The following is a 13,036-nucleotide window of genomic DNA, read 5'->3' on the forward strand; positions in this document are numbered from 1 at the left end:
CAGACTTTCTCTTCCAGTTGTATGTGCCACAGAGGTCTTTAATGGGACATTGGGAATATGTTCCAGCCTGACTCCACCCACAGTGCATCTCTCCATTGCCCTTTGCCAGTACTCATTCTTCTGAGAGAGTGGTTTTTTAATGATTCCCAACCATGTAGAAATTTTTCTGGGCTTTCAACAGTTCCAAGTAGCTCCTTGCTGCCAAAGTTTGTTTTTTAAATTTTTTTGAGTTTTAACTTCTATTCATCTTTCCTTGAATTCAAAAGGAATCTATGTTTCCCAAAGCATCCTTTCCAGAGAGCCATCCATTTATATATTTATAGCAAAACTAACCACCACTTCAAAAAGTTAAGTGCTTCACACTCAAAGGGCATCTTGTTTAATACCAGATTATACGTATTCACTTTTAAATCTCAGGACTTCTCTTTGACTGTATAAAAAAGGTCAGCAGGCATTAGTTTATTTGAGAAAAGGATGGCATTGTGCAAAAATTGTGTTGGAATATATTAAGGACTTGATAAATACTGTTTTATTGATTTGGGGGTCTATTTCTTCACCTATATTTCCCTGTCTCATCAATTGATTTGGGGTTGTTGAGTTGTTTTTCTTTTTTCTTTCCTACCTTAAAGTACTTCTGAAAATTTAGCCATTCCATCCATTAATTCACAAAAGATCCATGTGCAGCCACTGGGTAATTGTGTATCTGTCAACATTGGCCATTTTGGAATTATATATCGCTGTGAAAATGTCAGTGCTAACCTGTTATTTTTTTTTATTTACAGGAAAGGAAAAGATGTACCCCCATCTTTCAAACAGTTTTTCAGCAGTTCTCTTGCCTTGATGCAAATCAACCTTTCAGGCACTAAACTCTCTCCTGAGCCTTTAAAGTAAGTGCCTTGTTCTTTTTCTCCAGAGCTTTTGAAGTTCAATTTTCTAGATGATTTTATTGAAGAATGGTATATGTAATCCAAAATCTCAGAAGGCAGATCAAAATGCCAGTGCTTCTAAGCCTCCATCAGGTTCTTTTTGACCATCAGGAGGTTGAGATCCACCATATCGATGCTATTAGCAGCTTGGAATAAAGAGATCTCCTTCTTGCCTTTAGCTCACTTTTTTCTTTTATGAAATCTTTGCTCACAAGGATCATTTTTCTGTTTTTGGATTAACTACTCTTCAAGAATCTTCTGGCACATAATCTTATGTATAAATTGTTGTGTTATTTCTAGTTTTGATACCAAGCATTCTGACTAACTTAATGATAAGTAAACTCTAGAATAGTTATGCATATGTTTATTTTGGGGCAAATTATCCAACTTCTGAATTATCCAGACCCTTTTTTCTTATCATCTTCTTTCTAGCTAGCAGTCTTTTGATTGTTTCAAAGGTACGAAAGCATCAAAGTGTAAAACAGAATGCAAATAAATAAATTTTTACTGTTCTTTAGAAGCCCCAGTGAAATGATTGGTAGTTGAAAAAACTTAGTAAAATAAAACTTGAAATGTGTGGCTTTCAATCATGTTCCCTGTCATTTATTGCCACAAATAATAATAAAACAAATTGATGTTATTATGAGGGCAATAGAATGAAACTACCTTTGGAACCAGGCGTTGTCTTTACAAATAGTTAAATGATGAAGGCATAATGTCCTTCCTCATATTCTCCCTTCTCTACCCAACACCCCAAAAAGATAAAAAGAAAACTGAACAAAATGTCAATACTTTTCCCATTTCACCATTGCTGTAGGCTTTCATTTGATGTCATTTGGAGTACTAGACAATCGACATATGCAGTTAGTTTTTCTAAAAAAAAAAAAATAATAATTAGGCATTTATCTAATTGTGATATTATTCCTAATAAGGCACTTATCTAATTGTGTGCATTTTTGGATCTTTCCAGAATAGTTGAGGACTTGACAGTTTTCCCTAAATTATGCTGAAATTATAGATTAATTACTTATCAAAACAGGAATATATTGCCAAGTATTTGGCAACCTTTAAAACAATGGTTGTTTAAAAAAATATGGCCAGTGTGAGCTTTGTTTTGTTTGACTCTGCATATTTATAATAAAAATTTTGTTTAATTTTACAAGTAGTGGGGAAAGTGAGAGGGTAAGATGATGGATCTTTATGTAAATAAAATAAAATTTGATTAAAAAATAAAATAGCAACCACATTTATACTAAATATTTGCAACCCAAGAGATGAAATATTTATAGTGGAGAAAGGCAAGTCCATTATACATAATTAGGCAGACTTTGAATTTATGTAGATGTAGCAGAAATTGTCTTATTCCCCTAAATATAATTTTAAAAATCAATTATAACATAATTACCCTGTAACATGCATGTTGCTGTGTCACCATGTTGTATAAAGGACTTCCTTTGTACTTGCGTTAAATTATGTTCAGCTGTATAGCAAATGTTATTTATGGTATCACTTTAAGAGACTTTTTAAAGCAATTAAACCTGGTATAGGTAAAATATGGAAGAAACTACAAATTATCTAAATGCCCCCAAATTGGGGAATTACTAAACAGAATATGACACAGCAAAGCAATGAATTACTATACTGTTATTTGAAAAAGCGATAAAAAATTTTGGACTATGTGTCGTTAGTCCTGTAAAACGTGATGCAACAAAGGAAAAAAGTAGACCTCAGAATAATGTGTGGACATTGATTATACTTTTTGCACAACTGTGTTTTTATAATTATTAAGATTTTTTAATGTTACGTAGATAATTATTTTTTGTTGGTTAACTTCTGAGGGATAAACTTTTTGTTTTTACTATATAAGTTGTTAAATGCAAATTTTAAATAGTAAGTTTCTTTTTTAAAACCCAAATTCTGTTTACTGGGAATTGTCTAAACATTTGTGTATATATGTATGACAAAAATAGTTTAATTTTTTTGGACTATAGAGGGTATTTCAGGATCATTCAATACTCCAAGGTCACAATTACTGGCATCAGTTATGTTCAGAATAATTTTAATTGAGTGTATTTTATTCTCATTTTTAAAGGTTTGCTAATCTGTATATAGTATATACTGCAATGTTATAATACCTAGAATACTCATTCCCAGAATACCCCATTCCTCTACCACCTGCATAAGAGTTTACTGTATCCTAGATAGCATATTTCATAATATGGATGTGATATAGCAGTACTTGTGTAAAATTATAATCATGCCAAATCAATAATCCTTTTACCTTTGCGGTTGCTACTTTGTAGAAGTGTGTTAAAAAATATCAATGGTGGCCAGGCTTCATTCATTTCTGCATATATGCTAGAAATAAGGTTTCACTGATTTGAATGATTTTTTTTCTGTGATAGGGATTATGATATTTAACAATGTTAACCATAAATTATTAAATAAATTAAATACTTCTGAAAAGAAAGAAACAATTCTGCCTTGGTGGAATAGGAATCAGAGTTTGATTTTCAAGAAGTGTTTGGTGATACATGTAAGATACATGTAAAAGGACTGGATGTTGGGTGGAGGGATGCAGGCGATTAGAAATTATTACATTAGCACTTTTGGATTGTGAAATGGTAACATTGTTTTCCTCAGAAACTTTCCATGCTGTTTTTGCCCCACTTTTCTTTTAATAGAGCTAAGGGGCAAATCTAATGATTTTTTTTAAAGCAGGGAATCATTTGTTTCATTACATGGCCTTTCATTTTGAGGCCATGTTTTTCGTTCAAGCTGAAGCATTTCAAGCATACTTCAAAGACCATTGAGTTTCTGTGTATTGATGTTTTCCTTAGAGCTCTGCAGGAGAGATTGCATGGTGTGCTTCAGAAATATCCCAGGGCTATTGTTTTAGGTATCTTGCCATTAAGGATTCAATATATACTAATTATTTCTCACTTTAAAAAACTTTGGCTTGGTATTTTTAATAAATTCACTGAGGGGTACTTTAAAAAATAATTATACGTAGAAATAACCATTCAGAAGCAGGAGATTAAACCTAAAACTCAACTATCATTTGCTCTTAGTGTTCCATGTTTGCAGGGATCTTTGAAGAGTGAAAGTAATTATTAAATTAATCAAGGTTTGTTCAGAAATGAATTAAGATAAAGAAAACAATTTGTTACAAAAAGCTGTCCAGTGCATTTTGGTTCATCATTAAATGACAGTTTCTACTGGGTTAGTCATTTTTGTTGGCCTGGCCCGGCCCCCTAAGTAGTTTTCTCTCAATTGTGGACTTGGTTTAGTTAAAAATCTTTTAACACGTTATTACTCCTATTGCCTTAATTTTACTAGGGAAAGGCATTAAAAAGGAAAAAGAAAAGGAAATTTTTTTCCTTCAAAGGTAGCATTATCAAAATATTTTAGAATAAAAATGCAGATCTCCTCCCTATGATATTTTCAAGCCAAAAAATTCAAATGATATAAAGAAAAAAGCAAGACCTATATACCAATAATATATATCCATCTTTCCCAAAAATACTCAAGATTAAGGGACTCTATTTATGTTTGGAGGTACATTTTCTATAGATTTTTTTTCCTACTCCAATCCTGCTCTCTGAACAAAGGATAAATGGAATTAGAAAAAGAATGGACAAAGGGACATGTGACGAGGAAATAAAGAAAATGTAGGCAAGGTATGAATTGAGATGAACCTATTCATAGAAAAATGACTTATAGATGAAGAAAAAAGTCTTTCTGGGCATCCTCTGATACAGTTAAGAGAAAAGATTATCTTCTCAAAGCTAAAGTAATTAATTGAATGAAAAGTGAATTTATTTTAAAGCATGATATAAGCTTTTAAAAATATTTTTATATTACTGAATTATTTTTTTTCTTTAATAAGTTTAGTCAGATGGACTTGAAAGCATACATATAATGGAAACAAATGTACATGTAGCGGAAGTAATTCAGTACTTTCCTTATTGTTATTATTAGAGGAAATGAGTATGAATTAGTGAAAAGCCTGAATTACTCATACTCAATATTTTGAAAGAAATTCTGTTTTATTTAGCACAACACAGTGACCTAACTTTTGGCCAACGAAGCATTGCCACATGGAAATCCAATGGCAACATTTTATGGATAGATAAGGATCAGGTATTAACTAATACACTATCTGTGTATATGCATGTGGGTGCTGTTACAGTAATGTTTGATTTTAGAAAATACATATATTCCCCTAGGAGTCTTTTGCCCTGTTAATTTGCATATCAAATTATTTTATTGTTGATGTTGCTAAAGCAAGTTTCATCTGAGTTTTTGTCCAAATGATCACAAAATCTGGATTAATGAGGTCTGAACTCATTACCACATATAAGGGAAATGTCTAAATAACTTTCATTTAGTCACTTCATGCTGAGTGGGAGGCAGATACACCATCATGAGGTGAATCAACATTATTCCCTTTTTCTTTTTTAAAGATATCTTTTAGCTCTAGCTGTCTTAGATCACACTAACGTAGAATTAGAGAATGAGTGAATTTTCATAGAATCAATTTTTTAATTATTGCTAAAATGAAATAGTCTCTATATTCTTTTATCTGCTAAACTGGTTAATTTTGAACACTAGAATAACAACACAGAATACGGCTTCTGCACTCAAAAATAAAATCTTTGGGGATACTGTCTTTTATCTTTGCTGCTCTTATAACAATTACCTAATAATCTAAGCATTGTGAATGATGCTCTATAGTAGATGCAGGTGGGAATTATCTTTGATGAACTCCATTTAATTTCAGTGTGCAATTAGTTTTACTGTTGGTTTATTTGCATAGGAATAGCATTCCAGTTGGCTTTTGCATTTATGATAGAACTCTTACTGCGTAAGACCAAAGAAAGCCACAGAGCCATTTTATCAATGTTGCCAAAAAATGGAAATTCAATTGGAATTAATTTTTTTAAAAAGCATTGATGTCTTTTGTTTTTTATATCATCCTGATTTTCAGACAGGTCGTTCCCCTTTCCCTTACCCATTTTAACACAATATAAAAATGAAAGAGGGGAACAAAGGGCAGTTCAGCAGAACTAACCTATACATAACCAAATCTAATGATCTATACAAAGTTTCACCCTCAGATTCCCTTCCCTCTATAAAGAAGATAACTAGCATTTAAAAAAACAACTGAGGTGGTGTTTTCTGTTTGACCTGAGATTCAGGTAATTTTCTTTCTTTCACACATTCAAGTGTGTGCTTGACTTTTGCTTCATTGATCAGTTATTTGATTTTAGGACATCTTTTTCTGATTATGTATAAAAACAATTTTTTAAAATTTGTTAAAATGTTAAGTTCCAAATTCTCTCCCTCCTTCCTCTCCCTCCTCCTTAAGAAGGCAAGCAATTTGATATTGATTATACATGTGGTCATGTAAAACATATTTCCATATTAGCCATGTTGTGAAAGAAAACATAAACCAAGAGAAAAAAAGAAAAAAGTTTTTTGAAAGTGTGCTTCAGTCTCCATTCAGCCTCTATCCAGCATATTCTTTTTCTGGAGGTGGATAGCATTTTTAATCAGAATTTTGGCTTTTCTTAAAAACAAAACAAAACCAAACCTATGAATTTGGTAGTTGCATCTTAATTTTCTTTTTCTTTTTTTCCAGAGCACTCTTATTGGGTTTGGCTTGTAATCATAATCTGAAGGGGGTTTCTCTTGATCTCAGCAGTTGTGAGGTAAGTCTAATTTCAGTATATGCGTATGAGAAAATAGCCTCAGAATTAAGTTGACTTTTCCCTGGCATTTGACACTGTAACTCAACAGGGTGTAAATGGGGGAGAAAAAACATGTGATAAAAGTTCTGATTCTGTTTTTCTCCCAGTGTTAGCTATTACAGTGCTATTTGGCCCTCCAAAAAAGCATTCAAATATATATTTTTAAGGGGACTCATTTTTTCAGTCCCATTACTTAAGAATCCGTAAGGTTGGTAGGTGGGCCCAGTAGGTAGAGTGCTGGACCCGAAGTCAGGAAAACCTGAGTTCAGATCCAGCCTCAGACACTTTGCAGCTGTGTGACCCTGGACAAGTCACCTAGCCTTTGGCTGCCTCAGTTTCTTCATCTATAAGATGGGCATAATAATAGCACCTGCCTCCCAAGGCTATTGTAATGATGAAGGGAAATAATACTTGTAAAGCATTTTGTAAACCTTAAAATGCTACATAAATGCTAGTTATTCTCATCTTTATCATTATCATTGCCAATCTTCTCATCATTCACACGGATTACAACCCCTCTATAACTATGTAGTTGTCTTGCTCTAGCAAAAAAAAAAAAAGCTTCCAGGCAACTTGAATATGCGCGTCTCCAAACTTAGCTAGTCTAGCCCTTGGACAATAAGCTTATGGTCTGTGCCTTTTTATAATTGTTTATCTCTCACTTATCTCTCATGTCTGGCTGCCTAAGCTAGAGCAAACAGTTTTCCAGATGGGCTTTACGGCTGTATTACTTCTTTGTCTTATTTCATATATTAAAATATGTTATGCTGACATTCAAAATCCAGCTAAAGCATTGAGATTATGATAGCAGTTTATATAGTGCTGTACAGTTTAAGAAATGCTTTATGTTAATAATTCTGATATTTTCCATGAGATCTGACTAATACTCTAACACAAATTTGAAATTTTCCTTTCTTATTTCCACTTCCTCAGATCCCTAAATTGTTTTAAGACAAGCTGTGGTGCCTCCTCCTATAGGAAGTCTTTTCTGGTCATTTTGGGTATTAGTACTATGTCCCATGTGAAATTGCTTGTAATTTACTTATCTGCATATATCTTATGTGCCTATGGGCAGCTAGGTGGCACAATGAATAGAGTGCTGGGCCTAGAAGACCTGAGTTCAAGTGTGGCCTCAGACACTTACTAGCTATGTGACCCTGAGCAAGTCACTTAACCCTGTTTGCCTCAGTTTCCTCATCTCTAAAATGAGCTGGAGAAAGAAGTGACAAACCACTCCAGTATCTTTGCCAAGAAAACCCCAAATGAGGTTATGAGGAGTTGGATGTGACTGAAAAATGACTGAATAACAACAAAACAACAACATATATCTAGTACTGTTTTATTCCCTAGTAAAATGTAAGCTTTTTGAGAGCAGAGACTAAATCTCTTTTCTCCTTGTATCTCCAGTGACCAGCACAGAGTCTTGCATATCATAGGCATTTAGTAATAATATTTTATTATTGCTTATATAAATGCTTGTTTAATTGAATTATTATTGCAAGATTATTATCCCTAAATTAGTTCCAGGAAAGGCCAGCTTTTATGATTTTGTGGCATAAGAGGTTTTTTTTTTATTTTCAATTCCCACTTGTGAGAGCCTGTTATCTTGAGCATTCAGGGTTTTTTCCATGGCCTCTGTTATTGGTTATTCAGAGGATAATTAAATAATAGTAATAACAATAAACTTATTTTAACGTTTACAATATGTTTTTCTCACAGGGCTTCATGATATAAGTAATAATGGTATGATTTTCTTTATCATATAGGGATAAGGACTATATCCCCCAGTAGGGAATAAAACCTTTGATTTTTCTGATACAAGGAACTTTCCTAGTGAGGAAACTTTCTATACCAATGCAGTTTAACATTTTCATTGTAAACAATAGTCTTAGAAAGTTGCTTATATTAATGAAGAGTTAAGTGATTTGCCTAAATTCACACAGCCATTATGTGTCTGAGCCAGGATTTGAATCCATGTCTTTATCTACTATTTCTGACTGTCTCTGATCCATATTTTTTAGATGCGATATTATCATAGCATCTCATGAAATTATTTGTCCAGGTTTGCATCCAGTCGAACATGCATTAGATTTGGGAGTGAGACCTGATTGTTTTGACTAAAGGTTAAGTTTTTGTTTTCATTTTCTTTGTTTGGGTTTTTGTAAGCTTTAACTTACCTTTGTAGTTTGAACATCTTTTTTTAAAAAGTTCTCATTTCTGTCTTGGGCTTCCGTTTGATACTGCCTTTCTTTCTTCCCATTAGCAGCTAGGATAGCTAGATGATTCCTGTCGACAGGAAGACCTGAGTTCAAATCCAGCCTCAGATACTTACTAGCTGTGTAAGCTGAGGCAAGACATAAAAAACCCATACCTCTATTTGCCTCAGTTTCCTCATCTATAAAATGGACATGATAATAATAGTACCAACCTCCGAGGGTTGTTGTGAGGATCAACTGATATTATAATACTAAAGTACTTAGCACAGCGTCTGGCACCATAGGAAGTGTTTTATAAATGTTACCCATCATTATTATTATTATTAATATACACTTCGATTCCTACAGTACCCCCCCAGAAAAACTAAGTTAGAGTTCAGCAAATAGCCTGTGCTTTCACTGAAGCCCAGTTATGATATGGAATTAAGACATAGAAAGTGGTAGGGAAGTCAGCCTTGTAATCATACTTAGAGGTGCTTTTTTCAAAATCCATCCACCATGGAGAGTGGAAAGAGCGTTGAACTAGAAATCAGAAGAGCAGGATACTAGCACCAGTCCTTCTATCAATGGACTTTGTGGCCATAGACATGCTACTCAATTCATATTGGCCTCAGTTTTCTCATCTGAAGAATAAGTAGATTGGACTAAGCAACCTAAGACCTCTTAGAGTGCTAAGGAGCTATGGCAAATCTGTAATGCATACTAAAAAGCACACATCACCTTGCCAACAAAGGTCCATATTGTCAAAAGATATGTTTTTTTCCGATAGCGACGTATGGCTGAGAGAGTTGGATTATAAGGAAAGCTGAGTGCCTCAGATTCAACATTGTCCAATTGTGGTGCCAGAGAAGACTTTTGAGAATCCCTTGGATAGCAAGGAGATCAAATCAGTCAATACTTATAGGAATTAATTCAGACTGTTTACTAGAAGGTCAGATACTGAAGCTGAAGCTTAAATACTTTTGACTCATTGGAAAAGACCCTGATGTTGGGGAAGGATTGAAGATAGAAGGAGTAGGGGACAGCCGAAAATGAGATGGATAGATAATGTCATGAAAACAACAAACGTGAGCTTGTATAGACTTTAGGAGACAGTGGAGCATAGCAAGGCCTGGCATGCTATGGTCCATGGGGTCATGAAGAGTTGAACAACAACAAGAGTTGTAAAATTCTGTGATAACTTTCTCAAGCTTAGGACCTTTTTTACAATGGAAACCCACTTTGTAGACTACACTCTGATTTATTTAGAATGGCTTACTTGTGATGTTACATGTAGGCAGATGAATGAACTTCCAGAGATTCCTTCAAGCGGTTTTATGATTCCTTATTTGAATGCTGTATTCAAGATCATTTGAGTAATGGTTTAACTCTAGTGCAAACATACGCCCCGAATGCTGCCGTTTAAATGTCCTAGAAAGCCCTTGTATGAACATGTCCTCCTTTCATTTAATGTAATCTATTATCAACATTGGAACAGAATAACTGTATATTTTGAAGCCTATATGTGTGCATATAGATACACATATTGTATAGAGGTACATATTATACTATATTACATAAATATATTTCAGTATTTAAAAGACAAAATGATACCTCTTATGGCCACAGAATCAAATGATTGTTTCCCATAACACAATGACCACATAGAGCCCTTTTTGCTCCAGGTTACTTATTCCACTTGGCAGGAAAGAAAATCTAGAAATTTGTTTTGAAACCACATTTAGGCAATGACAGAGGAGAAAAAGGAATAACTTTAAGATGGTGGTTGTATTTGGATAGAAAAAGGATAAAAGTAAATTTAAGTCAGTAGTTTAGGTATCAGGAGAGGAGGCGGGAATAGCTCAGTTTATGTAAGGTATTTCTGTATTCACTATATGTTTCCCTTCCATTCTCACCTCTCTTTGTGCATTGCCCTTATAGTTTTTATTGCATTTCTATATTCCCAAGTGAGAAATTTTATACAGGTGTTAATTTGAGTTAGAATGACCTCATTTCACTAAAAGACACAGTAAGATTTTATTTGCATTAAATCCTCATTATTGATCAGAAATACGAAATCAAAATCTTTACATTTCATTTTAAAGCCATGTCATAAGCCACAAAAAAGAAATGTCTCATAAGTTTAAGTATAGGGTAAATTTACTGTTTTCCCCAAAAGAACGAAACCATTAGATGTGGAACGTCTGAGTCCCCTCCCCTCTTGTTTTTTCAGTGATGTCTCTCATATTTCCCCCTTATCAGAGAAGAAAAGTTCTAGCTACTTACTAAACATGTACCCTTGATTCAATCCTCACTTCTCTTCCAGGATTCTGTCCCAATTATGATCCCGTGGTTTAATTCATCTTGAGTTTGTCCCTATCCATTAGCTCCTTCTCTTTTGCTTAATAACATTGACAAGTCTCTTCCATTCCTCAAAATGCTTTTCCTTGACTCTTTGGCTTTCACCCCATTTTTCTCATCCTTCTTATTGCCAAATATCCATAAAGGTATAGCCTAAATCCAGTTCTCCTACATTTTCAGCATTTACTCACTTCTCAGCCTTTTGCCATGTGGTTTCTGTTCATACCAGTTTACTGAAATTATTCTCTCAATAATCACTAATGACCTAAAAATGTCCAAATTCAGTGGTATTTTCCTTCTTGACCTCAGTGCTATTGAATGCTGTTGACCACCCACTCATTCTTTTCTCACTTAATAAGCATTTATTTTCTCTCTCTTTCATTGAAAAAACAAAAAGAAAGCCCTTGTAACAAATATGCACAGTCAAGCAAAAGCAGTGTGTGTGTGTGTGTATGTGTGTGTGTGTGTGTGTGTATGTGTAGGATTGTCAACAATCTCTAGGACACTGTTCATAGCAAGTCCTTTCGGTGGCTTGGCACCAAGACACAGGAATCTCTCTAGGCTGCTTGTGATGGCAGGAGTGGGGAGAAGGATTCATCCAGTATTCTCTTATCCCAATTTTTTACTGTATTTAACAAATATTTTGGTTTTCTCTCTTATTTTATTTAGAATTAATTCTGAACTTTTCACGTGAGGGATTTATGTCAGCTAGGTTGGCACAGTAGATAGAACTCTGAGTCTAAAGACTTGAAGACTTGAGTTCAAACATGTATGTATGTATGCATAACCTTTCTTAGAGAAACTTGCTGAAAAATCATCCTTTTTTTCTCAATATTCTCTGTATTCTTGGTTTCTATGTCACCAAATTCTCCTCCTTTGGTTCCTAACTGACCCATCCTTCAGAGTCCCATCTGCTGACTTCTCTTCCTTATCCCTTAAACTTGGAAGTTCCCATGGTCTTGTTATTTGTCTTAAGTGTTAAAACTGGAAATCTTATTCATTTCTTTTGGACATCATCTCTGCCTGGGTGTACCTTCGGTATCTCAAGTTCAGCATGTCTAAAACATAACTTATCTTTCCTTAAAAATCTATTATTACTCCTTCTTCCTTTCCTGTTTCTCTCGGTAGCAACAGTTTTAAACATTAGTATTATCCCCTACATGTCATTGGTTGCCAATGACTTCTTCAGAAATGTCTCTTGTGTTCATCCCCTTCTTTCTTTTCTTACTTCTGTCACCCAGGTACTTCTTTACTTGTCTTCAGCTTCCACTCTCTTCCTCCACCTCCAATTCATATTTTACATTGATACCAACTACTCTTCTTTATGCATAGACCTAGTATGTCACACCACTGTTTAAAATCCTTCAGTGGTTCTTAATTGCCTTCAAAATAATGCCTAAGCTCTTTACCTTGGCATTTAAGACCCTCCACAATTTGGTACCACCCCACCTCCATAGCCTTCATACTGCTCTTCATGCAACTTTATATTACTCTTCTTCATGTATTCTAACCTCCACTGAAACTATTCCCTGTCACTGTCCCCATACATTTTTCTGCTTCCCCACCTTGGTTCTTACAGTATCCTAGACTGGGATGCCCCTCAACAATCCCATTTCTACCTGTTGAACTTTTTCATACCCTTTAAGAACCACATCGTCCATGAAGCCTCCCTTGATTTCTTTCAGACATAGCTAGATGACATAATGGATAGAAGATTGTTCTTAGAGTATCCTGTCTCAGACACTTAACTAGATGTGTGAGCCTGAGGCAGTCACTAAACATTCCAAGCTTTCTTTATGTG

The 13,036-nt window shown here is 34.4% G+C and overlaps 1 protein-coding gene across 2 annotated transcripts in view; it reads left to right on the forward strand.

Moving 5' to 3' along the window:
* The window catches only part of CARMIL1 (capping protein regulator and myosin 1 linker 1), a 380,656-nt gene that overhangs the window by 248,298 nt on the left and 119,322 nt on the right, over nt 1-13,036 (forward strand). For both annotated transcript variants that reach the window (XM_036765787.1, XM_036765794.1), the window contains exons 16-17: nt 783-887; nt 6,571-6,640. In XM_036765787.1, coding sequence (XP_036621682.1) covers nt 783-887; nt 6,571-6,640 — 175 coding nt within the window. The remainder of the gene's footprint in view (nt 1-782; nt 888-6,570; nt 6,641-13,036) is intronic.

This window comes from Trichosurus vulpecula, chromosome 1 (genome assembly GCF_011100635.1).
Source record: "Trichosurus vulpecula isolate mTriVul1 chromosome 1, mTriVul1.pri, whole genome shotgun sequence".
In the NCBI taxonomy this organism is placed as follows: Eukaryota; Metazoa; Chordata; class Mammalia; order Diprotodontia; family Phalangeridae; genus Trichosurus; species Trichosurus vulpecula.